The 18,787-nt window shown below is 40.7% G+C and overlaps 1 protein-coding gene across 5 annotated transcripts in view; it reads right to left on the reverse strand.

Annotated features, from left to right (window-relative positions):
• CEP192 (centrosomal protein 192) overlaps nt 1-18,787 on the reverse strand; it is a 94,297-nt gene that overhangs the window by 58,521 nt on the left and 16,989 nt on the right. For 3 of the 5 annotated variants that reach the window (XM_036823976.1, XM_036823972.1, XM_036823971.1), the window contains 8 exons: nt 17,476-17,525; nt 15,203-15,323; nt 13,564-13,712; nt 9,370-9,730; nt 8,800-8,943; nt 3,671-3,735; nt 2,903-3,112; nt 585-711 (listed from right to left, as the gene is read on the reverse strand). In XM_036823976.1, coding sequence (XP_036679871.1) covers nt 585-711; nt 2,903-3,112; nt 3,671-3,735; nt 8,800-8,943; nt 9,370-9,730; nt 13,564-13,712; nt 15,203-15,323; nt 17,476-17,525 — 1,227 coding nt within the window. The remainder of the gene's footprint in view (nt 1-584; nt 712-2,902; nt 3,113-3,670; nt 3,736-8,799; nt 8,944-9,369; nt 9,731-13,563; nt 13,713-15,202; nt 15,324-17,475; nt 17,526-18,787) is intronic. The other 2 variants (XM_036823975.1, XM_036823974.1) reach the window with 2 other exon arrangements.

Genomic DNA, 18,787 nt, shown 5'->3' on the forward strand with positions numbered 1-18,787 from the left:
ACTTACATCTATACACTATCTCACAGAAACAATCCGTGGGATAAGGACCACTAAATATCCCAACCCCCCCATCCCCCACTGGAATATAGGCTCTTTAAGGACTAAAGCACATTTTATACAATTTCATGATACAATGCACGAGGCATTATACTAGCAAAAAGTAGCTGCTTGATAATTGTTATGTTAACCAAGAAAGTCTGATTTTAAATATTCATCACAGATAGTTATCATATTTATACTATCACAGTCCAAATCTGAAAACTCCTCTTTAAAAGTCCACCTAAATAATAAATATAGTAGCTATAATTCATTAATTCAGTAGTTCAGTAGGCCAAAGTTAACCCAACCACTTGAACAGATTATATTTCATTTACTTTTGTTTTTACAAAAGGATTTAGGTGAATTTTGGCTGACTTGTTTCTACTTTAGATTGAAAAGGCAATGTGAAGTTATATAAAAATCAAATCTGTAACTAATACTCAAAAAATTCAAAGTGGTATATACATTACTTTCTTCCGCATAAAGAACATGATCACACAACCACTAACTTACAGGTTAAAAAAAAACTTCATTTAATCCATTACCTGAAAATAGACCATGGTTAAGCTGAGCCATTTCTTTTTCCAAATTACTTCTTGACACATCTGATTTTCTTATTAGAGCAATAGGTTCTCTCTTCTCTGGTGATCTAATAAAATAACCAAATGATGGCTACAAAATAAACATGCCAATTATTTCCTTAATTTGCAACTGCTTTGAGAAATTCTAGACTATTCTATCCTAATAGTGGTAACCTAGCTAAAATTATTTCAACAAAATGATTCTGATTTTTCCATTTAAACGTAAGTTGGGACTTCCCTGGTGGTCCAGTGGTTAAGAGTCCACCTTCCAACGCAGGGGACACGGGTTCGATCCCTGGTCAGGGAACTAAGATCTCACATGCCACAGGGCAACTAAGACCCTGCAGCACAACTACTGAGCCCACATGCCGCAACTAGAGAGAAGCCCGCGTGCCGCATCAAGACCCGACGCAGCCAAAAACAAAAAAAAAACCAAAAAAATTAACATGAATTACTAGAAATGAACTTTACAAGTCCAGACAGGACCTTTTATTTCCTTACTGCTAGCTATCTTTAATCATCAGAACGAATATTGTCAAATAATTTGCGCTTACTAAGAAATCCAAATTAAAGCAACCCAGAAATGACACTTTGTTCCTCCAGTAATTGTTACTGAGCACCTGCTATGTGTCAGGCACTGGTAATAATCATCAGTGACAAGTCAGTGAGAAAAAAGATATAAAACTTCCTGCCTTACTGGAACTTACAGTACTTACAAGGGTATTTTATTTTACACAATAAATATGTCCTTGAAAATCTGTATTAAGATGAGATACATTCCTACTGCCCTAGATGAGCGTTCAGAAGGTCACATTCAAGGACCTTGCTCAAGGGCAGGGAATTCCCACCTGGCTTCCTTCCAGAGCTCTCAGGATAGACCTGAAAAGCAAATTCGCTAATGCAATCAATTTTCAATCAATCTTCACTCAAGGATTTCCTCCCTTGATCCAGCTGCCTGAACCAAGTAACATTTCATAACTAATACAAAATGACAGATCCATCTTTCCAGTGTGTGGTGTTTTGTCCAGCTGTTCAGAAAGGAATTCAGTTACGCTTCAACTTCTCTCATAATGTCAAAACCAATTCATCCAGGCAGAAAAATCTGCCTAAGTATTTACTCTCATTTTTTAATTCACTGCATAGACAGGACCCACAGTTCAGTTTCAAATTTTCCTGTAAGTCAATTTCTAACACCCTAGCTGCTTAAAATTATACTCTTAGTGAAATCCTATTTTAATACATACTCCCTCCGACAGCACTATGTCCCTACATGGAATTCACCAACAGGTCCTTCGACTCTACCTCCAGAGGAAATCCTGAACCCTAGAACTTTTCTGTTTCCATACTGCCATCCCAGGCCTCGGCCTTCATGGCATCTCCTCCACGTGCTAAACCTCTGCCTGCTTCTCCTCCTCTGAGGCTCAGGAACCTCCTTCACCCAGCTCCTGTCACACCTGGAGATGGGCCGGGCACCCTGCCTCCAAGCACATCTTCCCAGTTCCCTTGAGATGAACCCGAGCCCTGCAAGGGCCCCATCATGACCTGGTCCGTGTCTACTTCTACCATCAGACCACTGACCCGAAGCCCACTCACACGAGCTGTGGGCCTGCTCTCTGCTCCTCCGATATGCCCTCCAGCTCCCGCCTCCAAGACTTTTCTGGGAACACGCTGCCTCCTCCCCACCATTCAGGCATCACCCCAGTGCCCCTCCTCAGACACCGCTCTGACCCCCACAGGAGACACAGCTTCTCCTCACTCCTTCATACAATCTACCACTATCACTTGCATTTAAAACTTTTTACATGTACATCTTAAAAAACCAAAACACTCCTATATTTCAAAACATGTTTTTAGACCAGAGGTTTAAAAAATGAATCTTTGAATTCTTCCCACAACCAATGATATAACATCAGCAACCAATGAAACAGCAACTAACAGGGATGGAGTACTTAATGCACTTGAGGCCGTGCTAAACGCTGTACGCGCACCATCACAGTATCCCCCACAAAACCCTGTAAGACAGTATTCCATTCTAGAAATTGGAAAATCAAGGCACAGAGGAGTTAAATACATTGTGCCATGCCACAGAACTAGTTAAAAGACAGAGCTAGGACTGCAGTCAGGGTACAGACACTATAAAACCGAAGCTTTTTACCACTATTCCACCACGGAGTCCCTATTCTGTCTCTGCTTTAAAGATACTCTGATCTAGCTACACCATCATAACCTTCAAAACAGAAGGGCAAGTGAATTTAACCACTTCTAGCACACATGGTACTTACTCTTTTCACATTGTAACCACCACCAAGGCAACCGAGAGCTTCAGACCTTTGAGCAAAGAACTCTCCTAAAGACAGACGTAAATAAGTGGCATCGTCTTTGTCCAAATCTGATGTGCTAAGTGATCTCCTCAACAGACCATAATTGACTGAAGTTCCCCACGATGTATCCCCTAGGGCAGCTGAAGTGTTCTGGGCATCTATATTTTCTTCCTAGGAAGAAAGTCATCATTTCATTTTATTTCTCCAGCAAGCCTTCTGTTTTTCTAATACATAAAAATACAAATTTCACTAAGGAAATTTAAATATTTAAAAATTTTTTAAATGTGGACAAATTCAAGCTTAAGCTAATAAAGGTAATAAAGTCCACAAAAAGAGAAATTTTTTAATACCTGAGTTATGATATGCATTGTTTTAACATATTGCTTAAGTCAAATACTGATTGTCATTAATAAAAATCTTTAGAAAGGAGTACATCTTCAAATAAAAACGAATAGCACTACCTCATTTTAAAACATGGTAAAAAACTGTATCTTTGAAGCCTATTAAGGCAATTTTAAGTGAACTAATAAACACTATTTCAGTATGCCAGCTTTTTTTCAATTAATAATTTAGAGTCTGAAGGAAAAGGCAGAAATTGTCTAAACATGAGAAAAATCAAGATATAATTCTATACTCACTATATATCTATTCAGAAAGAAATGAACATTTTGCCTACATTTAAATACAAGAAAAATTATAAACTTTGGTTAATGTTAATAAAATACGAACCTGCATAAACTGATGCTCTTTATTAAATTCTTCTTCATCTTGTGCAATCAAATCCAATGCATCAGCTTAAAAAAGAATAAGTTTTATAATTATATTGCACTGATGCCTAATTAAATACTAGCATATAAATACAACATAGCTAGTTAGGAAAATGAAATATTAAAGAAATAAAACTGAAAGAAGTATGTGAAAGCTTCCATCACAGAACTGATGCATCTGTATTAAGCACATTAAGAGTATGTGGTTCTGAAACTTTTGGCAATAAACACCCTACTGTGATTGATTTCATCAGGTACTAACTTGCCCTAACTTACTAACGGGGCTTTATAATGTAAGCTTTTTATAAAAGATTCACATTAACTTCAGCCTTGCAGTTTGGCACACATGAGTTAAGGTACCTGCCCATGAATACGCATGGAATTTCATCTGGAACATCAGACAGACAAGCCACTCTGTAAATTTGTCATGAAGATGTCTGCTGGGGTGCCAACCACCTGTTTGTCCCAACACCCAGGACTGTCCTAGTTTTTGAAAGGAAAAATCCCACATCCCAGCAAACCCCACAGCCTGGGCAAACAGGGACAAGTGTTCACCCAGTGTCTGCCCTCAAAGTTCTGAATGAACAACTCAGTTCACCTTAGGGAAACCAATGGGCACACAGCCCTCCATCTCTAGGCCAAGGCCACAAGGCTGGGGTAAGTGAGCAGAGGGCCAATGGGGAGAGAGGACAGAGGCAGACTGAACAGCAAATGATCCTGCTCAAGGCATTAGGATTTAAAAGGATTTTAAACATGTTGGCTGAATCAGAAAAGTCTGCAGGCTAGACTCTGGACTGCCCATCTGCTGCCCATTCTGCCTCTGCCTGGTGTTTCCAGACAGTGGCTGGAAGGGGAGGAGTGAACAGCAACCCAGAAGGGACAGTCCACTCGTGGCCCAAACAAGAGAGATGTCCCTACTCTCATCAGTCCATCAGGGGCTAACCCAATCCAAACTACCCTTCTGGAAGCCCTGAGGGCCCAACACTAACATCTTGAGAGACAAAATGAGAACAGACACAGGAGGCTGTTTCCAGCCGGGAGAGCAGAGCACCAGAAGTAGCTCAGGATTCTGACTTGTCAGGGTAGTGCTGGTTCCTTACTTTGCGATCCCACCACCTCCCACATAAACATGTTCTGAGCCTACAAGTCTATGAACAAGCATCGGGAGGGCCAGGAAGCTCCGGAAGTCACATGCAAAACAGTTATCTTCCACAGGAAAAATTTTTCTGTGAAGATTCTCTGTGGGGTCCATGACTCAAAGTAAGTTAAAAACCACTGCTCTTAAGTGTGAAAAGTATCAACCAACCAAATCTAAAAGCCAGGAGAGGGTAAATAGGAAATCAGATGGTAAGAAGGTAACCCAGAAAAACTTAATTTACTTCAATGAGTTAAAATACTTTATTTTTTAAATCATTAAGTAAACAGCTCCAAATGCTATTTTATTATACTCCTGAGTACTTTTTCTCTGGACTTTAAGACTCTTCAATTAAAGAAAAGTCTACAGTGACATTGTTACCACATATGCTCATCAGAAATCACTCACAGATTATGAAAAAGCAGAACTTCATTTCTTACAAGAATCTCTGCCCAATTCTTTGCCAAATCTGAAACCACAGTCCTCTCCAGTGCCACCTGAACGCTTTTGTTGTTAAATTCTGAAGCAGCAATACCGCTCCCCATCCTCCGCCCCATGTTTAAATCCTAGGCCACAAGCAGAAGTAGCAGCTCACATGCGCTGAGCTGTCGGAGAGGGGGAGGCAGAAATGGGGAAGTGGGAATGGGGAAGTTTTAAGTTTTCATTTAAAACTACTTTGAGGACTTCCCTGGAGGTCCAGTGGTTAGGACTCCGTGCTTCCACTGCAGGGGACATGGGTTCGATCCCTGGGCAGGGAACTAAGAACCCACAAGCTGCACGGCACAGCCAAAAAAATTAAAATTATTCATTTATAAATAAATAAAACTGCCTTGTTATTATAAAATTATGCCCTTGGTCCAAGCTTCCTCTTCTGAGTATCTCCTCTTACATTTTCAACATTTCCTTTCCCTTCGTATAAAGTCTCCCATTCCATTCACGCTCCCCCAGCCCAATTCCCCTTGACTAGTTGATCCTTTCTTTCCTTCCATCAAACTTTTCCATAGTTTTCAATAATCATTTTCTCCATTTCCTCACTACCAGTGCCAGTCATCCTTTCCTACCCAGCTTCTGTTCATTCCCTAACCACACAGATGGTTTCATGAAATTCCTCCACTATTTGTTTTATCATATTTCTCCTTTAATAGTAACATGCCCACATAGTTCTAAATGCAGAAGATATAGGTACATTCTGCTTCAATAAAGAGTTCTTAGAAGTTAACCAAAAGACGTAACAGAATACAACACTGCAAGTCTCCCTCATCACTGGCCCCACTTCCCACACCTCCAGAAGCAACCAACATATGCAGCACCCCGTGAAACCCCTCACTAGTTGAACCTACTGACCTTTGAGTTCTACAAGTAGCTAGGGAGCCCTGTAATTAGTTTCTTTTTTTTTAATCTTTCCACTGTATGTACTTACAAATATGTATGTCTTTCCTTCTTCCACCTCTTTATGCAAATGTTGGAATAAGATTTTAAATAATTTATTTTGGTGATCTTTCCCTTACCAGTACCTAAAGAGCTCCATTTCCTTTTATTACGGCCACAGGGTATCCCCTCGTATGGACGTACCTTATCTAATCAGTCCCTGTTTTGTACATCCACGTTGCTTCCAACCTTCTGTGATGATGAACAATGTGTACACACATGCTATACATCTGTGCAGGTGTAGCTGAAGAATAGTTCCCACGGGAACTGACTTTTTATTTCCTTTTCTATAAACTGTTTACACCCTTTGCCCAGTTCTACACTGAGTAGTTGGTCTTTTACTTATTGTTTATTAGCACAATTTACATATTTGGGAAATGGGCCCTCACTCTGTAATATGAATTGCAAATTTTCTTCTCAGCTTCATCACTAACTTTTAAAAACTTTTTACCAAAGTATAATATACATTAAAAAGTGTATGTAAGTGTCCAACTCAATGAATTCTCACAATCTGAACACATCTGTGTCACCAGATCAACACCCCAGATCAAGAAAGAAAACATGCCAGCACCCAAAAGGCCCCCTGAGCTTGCCTCCTGTCACGGCATGCCAACCCGAGGGTAGCCACTATCCTTGCTTCTTACTCCATAGAGCTGGCTACATATACGGCATGTATTGCTAGTCAGCCTTATCTCATTCAACATATTTGTGAAATTCATCACGTTGCCACAAGTAGTTACACATCCTTCATTCCCATTGCTACACAGCATTCCAAAGTAGGAATAAACACAATCCATTCCAAGGTCAATGGGAATTTGGGAGTTTCTAGTTTGGGACTAATACACATAGTGCTGCTACAAACATTTTAGTGTATGTCTTTTGGTGAATATATACACCCTGAACACTGGGTATATACATGGGTGTAGAATTATTGGGTCATAAACTATGAAGTTCGTAAAGTTCACCTTCATAAGATACTGCCAAACAAGTTCCAAATGGTTTTATCAATTCACACTCTCACCAGCAACACATGAAAATTCCACAACTGATGACTTTTCAAGTGACAGGGTCCCTAACCAGTGCCCAGCCTGTGCCTACTGTCCTTTGTAAATCAAGATATCACTGATAACTATAACTTAACCTTCAATTTCTGACTCATTTCCAACTACTGAACATCCCCACCTCAAACCACAATCATCCAAAATTCTACAATGTCTTCTGTTTTTTCCCATCTCAGTTAATGGTATTGCCATTTTCTCAAAATAATTTAGACCCCAAACCTCCATCTTTTCTTACCTCTCTACTATCTGCTGAAATCCAGTCACCAAATCCTAGCGATTTTATTTCCATACCCCTCATGAGCTATTTTCTTCTCATTCTCACTGTGACACCTCGATTTCTACAACACCCTAAGGAGCCTACCATTTAACTGACCATCGAGGCCAGAGGGAGACTCACAAAGCAAGCTGGACAAGCATCTTCAGAGGCTCCCAAGTGCCTACCAAGCACAGCTCAGCTCAGCACGGAGTCCAACCCCACCCGATCCCTGGCCCAGTCTTACCACTCTGGCTTCATCTCGCCATGTCGCGTTACTCTACCCTTCCCATGTCTTGCCGTAAATGCCAGCCACGCTGGGTTATTTACCATCCTCAAGACACGCCCATGCTTCCTCATCTCATCCTCTTTCTTTGGGTTTTCTATCCACTTGGAATTTCTCATGCCCAAAATATTTACCTGTTGAAACTCTACCTCGAAAGCCACCTCCTATATGAAATCCTCTGCTACCCACTCACGCAAAAGTTATTCCTCCTCTCAACTCCAAACGATGCTGTTGTTCTGTATTCTCATCTTACCCCTCTTAGCTGATGGACAGTTTCCTAAGGGCTGGAAACATGCCTTATCGATTGATCTCTGTACTTCCACATCAATGGACATTAGGAGCAGCTTAGTACAAGCAGCTGTTAGAGTAACTTCTTCCTCTGACACCATCTGAGCCTATTAAAAATATGACTGGGCTTGACAGGCTCCTCATTGTCTTTCCTCATTCCAGGTTTAGAGGCGCTCAGGCCCTAGAGGCCTCAGCGGCACAGCAAATGTCCACAGGCCAAGGCTCTCACAATGCCGTGCGTTTTGCAGCGTTTTCCTTTCACGGTCAGAGATTCTGCTAATTAACAAATCTAACTGAGGTTCCTAATGTTCTCATCCTCTAAGATTTCATTTATCTTTCTCGTCACTTTTCTCCCATTTCTTCATTACTGAACTTTTACTCTAAAATGGACTGGCTTTTGTAACTGCTCATTCATCAGAATGCTCTAAAGTGACTCGCTGTCCTTACTTGGGGAAAGGCTCGGCTCAGTTCACAGTGATTAGCAATGACTGACTCAAGCCTCTGTTCCTAGAGAAACAAGTGAAGTGCTAAGTACATATCCAGAAGGGATTTGATGTGGCCAACCAAGATGTACAGGGTAATCTCAGAACACCATCAGAAAATGAAAATGGTTCAGAGCAGAGGCTATCAATACACTTACAGCCAGATCTGAAGCCTTCATTCATCTCATCACTTAGAGACACATTTACATCTTGTTCTTTATCAAAAGCTGTGTAATAGGCAAGATCAGTGACCCATCTGCCCTCCTCGTTCTGATACACCACACTCTGTGATAGATCCGTTTCTAGAAAATAAAATTCCAGAGACATCCAATGACACATACAACAAATAAAATGATACAATATTCTTAAATAATTTTATTTAGTTGACTTATCTTAGTTATCAACAAACTGAAATCTGCCCAAAACTAGTTAAAGGAAAATCCATTTCCCCAAAAGAAAAGTATCTCTCTGATAGTGGAAAATCCAGCCTTAATCACAGTAAAAGTCCATCATGGAGGAGAGGGAGGAAGGAAAAGATGACTAATACTTAGAAAGGCACATTTCCACCAGATCTGTGAATAAAGACACCATTTTTTAATCCACAGAACACTTAAATATTTTAATATGAAAGATTAGGGAAGTTTCACTCAGAAATATATCCTATTCAAAATGTGTATAAGCATTTTACATATTTCTTACTTTTATTTAAAAAAAAAAGGCCCACTTACGGTCCTTGCTCTTTCCAACGGACTCATAACATTCACACGTTCGCCTTTCACTAGTGGGTGACCACAGAGCATCAGCGGAATTAAATGCATTGTCACTAACAGACTTCAAAGATGCTACGTCCACATTTTTTTGAATGGACACTTGAGGCATCTCAGTGTCTAAAAATCTATCCACAGGCAAAACTGTTTCTGAGTCTGATGCCAAATGCTTATTTTGATGAGGAGATCCTGCATCCAGATTTAAAGGGTCTATCAAGCCAAAATCACCTTTACTGGCATTTGTGTCGTGAAAGTAAACAGGGTTAAGTTTCGCATTAGCAGCCCTCAGAGTCTTCACCAGACCTTCTTCTCTTCCGCTTTCCTTTAAAAATTAAATAACAGACCAGAAATAAGTTTTGTTTTTCAAAACTCCTTCCAAAAAAACCAAAAAAGTTATACAGTTGACATAAAATATTTATTCTAGAAAGGAACAGACTACACAATATTCTTCCAGACTATATGTGAACCAATCGTAAGGAACTTACCAAAACCAAAATCCAAAATGTGGTCATGGCAAACACACACCAACAGATTCAGATACCAAAAGTGGGGCCAATATGCTCACTACAGCACAGGATGTTAGAAATGTCAGTTTAACTTCTGTAATTATCACTGAAAGTCTCTAAAAGGATGGGAAACCCATCAGTGTGACCAGACTCATAAAATTAATATTAACAGACCCTGAAAACACAAATATTAATAACTTTAAGTTATTTTATTTTATTTATTCATTCATTCATTTTTGGCTGCGCAGGTTGTTCGTTGCGGTGCATAGGTTTCTCTAGTTGCGGCACGCGGGCTTAGCTGTGGTATGTGGGATCTTAGTTCCCTGACCGGGGATCGTACCCGGGCCCCCTGCATTGGGAGCATGAAGTCGTAACCACTGGACCACCAGGTAAGTCCCTTAATAACTTTTAATAGGAGTAAAACAGCAAATACTACAAACGACCCTGAGGAGTTCAAGAACAACTGCTTCAAACACGGCAGATTAAGCCAGTGCCTCAAAACCACGCTCTCCAACATACCTTCCCAAAGGGCACTGCTCACTCTTTTCCTAAAATAACAACTGCTGAAAGGGACTCGCATGCCCACAACCCTCTTCTCAGACACTCAGCCACCACTATCTCAAGTGCCAGTGAAGCCTTAAAACAGCAGTCTTTTCTGCTATAGGATGTATAACAACAAAAACAGCCTCATAGGCAAGGCTTTTCAAAGTTAGGATACTAAAAGGAGGTAGTTATATATAAAAGACAAGACACAGACTTTGAAATAAGATCATACATTTAAATGCCAGTGCCACCATTTATTAACTGGGTGATTTTGCAACAACGTTATACAAAAAATAAACAATCTCTACCTTATCTCAAAATAAACTCCAGATGACTTAAAGATTTAGATGTAAAAGTACTAGGAGGAAATACAGATGGATAGTTTTATATTCTTCAGTGAATAATATCTTCGTAGTATAAAACTTCTGTGGGTTAAATTGAATCTCCCAAAAAAGATGTGTCCAAGTCTTATCCCCAGGTGATACCTGCAAATTTTGACCTTATCAGAAACAGGGTCTTTGCAGATGCAATTAAGTTAAAGATCTTGAGATCATCTTGGATTTGGGGCAGGCCTTAAACTCCATGAGGAAGACTTCAGAGGAACACAGAGAGAGAGGGACAGGCCACATGAAGATGGAGGCGGATACTGGAGTGACGCTGCCCTGAACTAAGGAACACTAGAGCCCCAGAGGCTGCAAGAGGCAGGAAGGAGCCTCTGGTGGAAGCTTAGCCCTTTCAACACCTTGTTTTCAGACTCTGACCTCAAGAATTGTGAGAAAATAAATTTCTGTTGTTTTAAGCTAGCAAAATTCTGGTAATTTGTTCTGGCAGGCCTAGGAAACTAACAAAAACACTAAAGCCTGAAATACATGAGGACCAGCAAAGGGAGACCCTGTGAGGATGCAGGGAGAAGCTGCCGTCTCCAGGCCGAGAGAAGCCTCAGGAGGAACCAGCCCTGCCCACACCTGGATCCGGACTCCCAGCCTCCAGAACTGTGAGGAGATACATGTCTGCTGTCCGAGCCAAAAAACAAAATAAAAAAATAAAGTGCATAAGGATCAAAATATCTCCTTAACACAGAAAGCTTATAAAAACAAGAGTTAAAATATGAATATCCCAATAAAAAAAAGACAAAGGAGACAAAGAACTGACATTTAAAATTAGACAACTATCTTTCACATAGGATACTAACAAAGACTAAAAAGAACCAGAACGTAGGAAACCAGCTCTCTCCTCTGCAAAGCACCTGAAAACACTGAATAAAGAATGCGGTTAGAAAATCCATGTGCTCTGCGGGCCAACGGGGCGAAGCTACCACCTGTGGGACTGTGGCTGACCGTGGCCACGTGATAACCCTCCCAGGTGGAGGCGGAGGAAACCTGGAGTGAAGCCACTGGTAGGCGACCAACTCCAGGCAAGGGTTTCCTACGGAGCAGAGCAGCCCCCTTGCTGCTATTGAAAGTCACAAGGGTTTGTCCAAAAAAAAAGGGGGGGGGGGGTCGGGGGAACACAGCTGCTCTGATAGTTTTGAAACCTAAACACAAAATAGGTCTCTGTTGGGACTTCCCTGGCGGTCCAGTGGCTAAGACTCCGTGCTCCCGATGCAGGGGGCCCAGGTTCGATCCCTGGTCAGAGAACTACATCCCACATGCTGCAACTAAGAGTTCATATGCTGCAACTAAAGATCCCAAGTGCCACAACCAGAGATCCCACATGCTGCAAGGAAGATCCCACACGCAGCAACCATAAAGACCCGGCACAGCCAAATAAATAAATTTAAAAAAATAAAAATAGGTCTCTGTCTACACTTGGACAGTGTAACTCAGCAAAACTTGAGAGTTAGGAAATGTGAGGAGGAGGGAAAAAATAAAAGCAATCCAAAGGTCTCTTAGGAGGTGGGGTTTCAGAAGGAGGCAATGAAAGTACCTGAAATCCCACAGACTACCTCCTGATAACAAAGGGGGACAAGGAGGCATCTGGCCAACACCATATTCATCAAGATGGTCAAACAGCATCACCAACAGGAGACAAGTGGGCTGACAGGCCTCCCAATGGGACACAGAGTATACAACAATGCTTATGTTTAGAGTCAATCTGTTCAAGGGGAAAATGTTCAATCTAATCAGGAGGAGGAAAGCAGTCAGCTATATCTACCATATGGGTCATTTTACAAAACAACAGGCCTAGATTTTACAAAAAGTTTAATGACATGAAAGAACTCCAAGTCATGGCAACCAAATACAAGTGTAATCCCTGATTAAAGCCTGGATCAAAAACAACAAAAGTAAAGGACATTTGGAGACAAGTGGATAAATTTGAATATGGACTGTATATTAATTTAAATCACAATATCAAAGTTAGATAAGAGAATTGTGATTATGTAGGAAAAAGTCCTTATTCACAGGAGGCAAATGCTGATGTTTTAGGGTGAAATGTCATAATATCTGCAACTTACTTTTTTTAAAAAATAAATTTATTTTATTTATTTAGTTTTGGCTGTGTTGGGTCCTTGTTGCTGTGTGTGGGCTTTCCCCAGCCGCGGCGAGCGGGGGCCACTTCCCGCCGCAGTGCGCAGGCTTCTCACCGCGGTGCCCTCTCTCGTTGTGGAGCACGCGCTCCAGGCGCGCGGGTTTCAGCCGTTGTGGCACGCGGGCTCCAGGGCGCAGGCTCAGCAGCTGTGGCACACGGGCCCAGTTGCTCCGCGGCATGTGGGATCTTCCTGGACCAGGGCTCGAACCCATGTCCCCTGCATTGGCAGAAGGACTCCCAACCACTGCGCCACCAGGGAAGCCCTGCAACTTACTTTTAAATGACTCAGCAAAAAAGTACTTATGGAGGGACAAAGAAAACACAAAGATGGCAAAAAAATGTTCACAACTGGCTGATCTGGACAAGGGTATACAGATGTTCAGTGCACCATTCTTTTAATTTTTCTATAGGAGAGGGAAAGGTAAGCAGCAGCAGGAAAGGTATTTCTCATCAGTTTGTATCTGGGGAAAACAGAGTCCAAAGAAAACCAAAATCTTAAGTTTTATTAATATCCACTGAGTCCAGTAATGATTTTCTAATGTCAAATTTCTGAAAAACCGTAAAGTTTGGAATATACCTGACTAGGATCACTTGCAGGTAACTTAAAATAATTTTCTGGAGATTCCTGTCCTTCTAGGCCTTCATACATCATTCCTGGAATTGCCAGTTGCTCAAAATAAGCCTCCAAATGATCATCATAAAACTCTTCATCATCGATATCATCATCTAATTGGTAAAATGGAGGAGAAAACAGGACAGGCTTTAAAGTAGCGACTGAACTGTAAATAATATATAATCAAAAAGGTTGATAAAACTTATGGGTCAATAGTCTATGTGATTTTGTCTTAACATTTGACATGAAAAAAACCACTGTAATTTCAGTCTATAAGTCATCATGAGCATTCTAATATAAACTCAATATTTAACCTTCATTGAGAAGACAGCACAGAAGCAAATCCTGGCATACATCAAAAGTTAGGATATAGTAAGTGTGGCAATGGAAAAGGGCAGATTATTCAGAAAGTACTGTGGCAAGTTAGTAACTGTCAAAAAAGAAAAAATAAGCCTGCCATAGAAGTAAAACCAAATTTCAGGTAAATTAATGATTAATTGTAAAATGAAACCTCAAACAGTATCTGATCTTGAAAATGAAGAAACAAAAAAAAGATATAACAAAGCTGAATACTCACAGATACGATAAAAATTTTTTCCACCTCCACTAAAACCAAAAAGTTGCAAATAGACAAATAAAACAATAATGGCAGTGCTTTTCATTGTTCTAACACCCAGCCGGGCAAGGGAGGATAAAACTAGAACACTCAGTCACTTATAATGGTATTGTAAGCCTTTTCAAGAGGATAATTTTCCAATCACCTCTGAGAATCTAGCCTACTAAAACAAGGATCTGCATAAATTCAGGTCAACAATTCCTCATCAACAATTCCATAATCTAAAAATACCTAAAAACTAGCAGCAAAACCTGCCCTGATTTTATAGCTTCTATCTATCCCACTTGGCTCACCAGCCTGGCCTTCAAAGCCATGGATAGTTTGGTCTCTGCCTATTTTCTGGGTTTATTCCCCAATTCATAGTCCGACAGGTGCTATAAACCTGCCACACAAAAGCACTGGCTATTCTCCAAACATGGTCTATATGCCCCTACCTTAGTGCCTTTGCTGAAGCTGTTCCTGCTTTTTGAATGTACTTCTCTTCTGGTATCTACATTAGGGCCTATCACAGGCCTCCTCTTCAAGGAGGAAGAATCGCATCCTCTTTCAATAAAGCCTCACAGATACCTTCCTCAGTCAGAATTAACTTGTCACCCTCCTATGACTCCCACACAACTTGTACCGTTGAGATACACTTCACACAATCGGAGGTCAACTATACATCTCTCTTGCCACGTGCAGTCCTTTCAGAGAGCAGGGGCTAAATATTTCATTGTCCCCTAATTTCTTAACACAGTTCTTTATACTTTATACCTTAATGATACTCAACTGAGGGATAAGCATAATCCTATCAGGATTGCTATAGAGAAATAAGTTTAAAATCCCATCACTTAACACAAGTGGCCACTTGAGTGCTCGTAAGTAAGAGGTAAAGGAGAAGGCAGAGAAACAAAAAGGTGCATTATAACTACGGCAACAAAGCAGCAGAGATACATGGAGTGGCAAGGTCAGGACAAGGAAAACACCAGTTGAGTTTTGTGATGCTACCAGAAGAATCTTCCCAGCTGGCAGGTGACATCAGTTTCTCATTTTCTAGGAAACTAGTATGGCTTAAGTCATTGTTTGGATTCCTCTCTTCAAAATGTTTTCCAGCATCAGGAACAACAACCTATAAAAAATAAAACTGTAATGAAAGCAGCACACTCACTACTGTGAAGACCACAGCACAGGCTGCAGAAAGGCCCATCAATGTGCTCAAGGTCTGTGGTTCACAGTTCAGGCAATGAAGGGCTGTTTTACATGTATTAATAACTTTCTTCCTGCCCCCATGCCACCCCCCTCCCCTGACCCACCCAATGAGACATCCTTAAAGTTCAAGGTTTCACACTGTGTGCACACGCTCAAAGGACCTGGTAATATAGTTCGTGTACTAACACACAAATGAACTGGGGCAGCTCGAGGCCTGGACAGGAGGTGCAGGTAACAGCAAAGCTGGACTCTGCAGCCCACCCTGGACAGTGGACGTCCCTGCTCCAACTAGGGGCCACAAGGCACATGGCAGTTTGCTAGGACACTTCAAGGCCCAGAATAAAATGTGAAGCTCCTCAAGTGTCAATCTTATTTCACCATATTAAATATATATCAAATAATACCATCTCAAGAATTAGACTGCAAAATGCACGCTAACATTTTGGGAAAAAACACGGGCTCTCAACCCATTTACACACTTGTAGAGCACAGTGCTGAGTTATGCACTCAGTTTGGACAATGAGACCTTCGCTGCCCTGGCTGCCAGGACAGCTCACGCTAAACCCAAGGCCAATGCAGTGGTGGTCCCACTGGTCTACGTTTTCTAGTGTATTTATTTTCCCCCTGCTCTTACTTCTTCACCTTTTGTATCAAGTATCTCATGTGTCTATACTTGTCTTCCTGCTTTCTAGTTTTATGGTCCTTCTCTTTGTTATCAGTGATTTCTAATACTTCTAGGAAGTTAATTCTTCAACCATCCTAAGGAAATAAAATTACCTATCACAGGAAAAGTTATGATCTCTCTCTTAGAAACCATTTTTCTCAGTGTTCAAGAAATCAAGCCTTCTGATTGAATTTCAGTTTGGCTACACCTGAAGTTCCTCTAAAAAGCATCACTCACATATGTAAGTTACTAGTGGTTACGTAGAGGGAGCAAGTGTACAGAGCACGGGTCAACAAACGTTCTCTGCAAAGGGCCAGATAGTAAACATTTCATCTACTTCATAGTAAACATGGGTCTGCTAGCAACTGTCACAACTTCTCAACTCAGCTGTTGTGGCACAAAAGCAGCCATAAACAATACAGAAACAAATGGACATGGCTACTTTCCGATAAAACTTTTACAAAAACAGGCAGCAGGTTGGATGTGGGCAATGAGCTAGAGTGTGCCAACCCCTGGCACACGGAAACAACTCTTACTTTAGACCTCTTTTAATCATTTTACAAAAATAATGTTAAAAATTCTTATGAAAGTAAAATAAAATAAAAATTGCATTTCCTTTTTGTAAGTTTTAAAAGTATCAATACTTGGTTCATACTTTATAAACAACTCTCATAAATATGAGACGGTTTATGTTAAACACAAACTGCTTATCTGCTCAGTGCCTGTCCTCTGAGGAGCCCGTCTCTTTTCACTTCATGTGGTCCGGGGGGTGGGGGTGGGGGTTGGTTTCAGTCACATCCCTCTATCTGTGCACATATATGCACTGATGCACATGCACACACACACACGTGCGTGCACACACACACACAGAAGTGGACCTAAGGTCCAGCCTCATAAATCAGAGTTTTATCCCAACTCACCCCTTGGCACAGTGATTTACAGAGGGGAGGACGGACCCAAGTGAGCTCATTAGAATTGTGTGTTTTTTTTTTAATTTACCCTAAAAGAAAGATCATGTTCTTATTTTTTGATCATGAACACTTGGGTTGCCTACAAATGAATTCAGCTTCCCTATCATTCAACAGATTATCAAGTGCCAGCTATGTGCTAGACACTCAGGATGCAATACACGAAACAAAGAGACACCCTCACCCCACAGAACCAACATTCCAGAGGAGCCAGCGTGGAGTGAAGCACAGCAGAGGTGCAGACAGCTCTGGAGACACAGGAAGCCCCAGACCAGCCCTACTGTCAGCTTCCCGGTTACTTGTAGCAGTAAGGTGGATTTCTGCTATTTACAAGTAGAAGACTTCTAGCTAATATTAATACTACTTAGCATTCATATTTGTGAAATAGGTACTCTCACTCTCCTAATAATACTCGAAACTGATAACATATAAAAGATCACCTTGTTCTCCTTATTCATCCAGGATCGTGAACAAAAATCAATAGGCAAGTCTGTTAAAGTAAACAAAAACAAAAACTAAGACCAAATTATTATTTTATCAACTAAATATCCAATAACACTCAAAAATAGCAAATTGATGAACTATACATTTTTTTCCCTTTAAATAGAATAGAGCACTTTTAAATGATGGTATAGGAGCCCATCAGTGGTCAGTTAAATTAAAAACCTGTTAGGGTGGGGAAGCTTAAAAAATTATACATACGCCAAAAACACCTGAATAGGAATCTAACAAGGCTTTAAAGCTAACTTCTGCTTTACAGAGGATGTGGGGAAGAGAGAAGAAAAATGACACCACGAGTGATCAAACAGACAATGCCAAACAGCAGGACAGCTCCAGAACGACAGACCTAAGAGACACGACGACAGATGGAGCAAAACACAATGGAACCTTCCTTGGACCCCAATCCAAGCAAACCAACCAAGATAATTAGTAAACTGAATATGGACCAGAGTACTATACGATAATTACAGAATTATGTTGGTTAACAGTATTAACATCACTATGGTTATGTAGGAAAATGCCCGTATTTTTAGAGATGCAAGCTAAAATATGTAGGAATAAAATGATCTCTGGAATTTTTTAATATCAGGAAAAAAGGTAATAGAAAAACAGAAGAGATTAAGCAAGTGTGGCAAAATCTTATACTAACTGAAACTGTGAGAGAAGTATATGGGGAGGTTTTTTTTTTAACTGATATAAAACTTACCATAAAATCACCCTTTTGAAGTATACAATTCAGTGGTTTTTAGTATATTTACAAAGTTGTTCAACCATTATCACTAATTCCACAATATTTTCATCATACCAGAAAGAAATCCTGTACCCATAAACAGTCACTCCCCATTCTCCCTGCCCCCCAGGCCCTAGCACCACTAATCTACTTTGTCTCAGTGGACTTGCCTGTTCTCTACCTACAGATTCACCTTCGGATAAATGGAGTCACAGCATGTGGCCTTCTGAGTCTGTCTTCTTTCACTCAGCATGCTTTCAAGGGTCATCCTATTACAACACGTATCAGTACTTCACTCCTTTTTATGGCTGAACAACACTCCACTGTATGGACATACTGCATTTTATTTATCCATACATCAGCTGATGGCGATCTGAGTTGTCTCCACTTTCTGGCTACTCTGACTAATGCTGCTATGAACATTCATGTACACAAGTTTCAGTGTTGACACACATTTTCATTTCTCTTAAGTGTATGCCTAGGACTGGACTTGCTGGGTCATAGGGTAATGCTACGTTTAA

Source organism: Balaenoptera musculus, chromosome 14 (assembly GCF_009873245.2).
Source record: "Balaenoptera musculus isolate JJ_BM4_2016_0621 chromosome 14, mBalMus1.pri.v3, whole genome shotgun sequence".
NCBI lineage: Eukaryota > Metazoa > Chordata > Mammalia > Artiodactyla > Balaenopteridae > Balaenoptera > Balaenoptera musculus.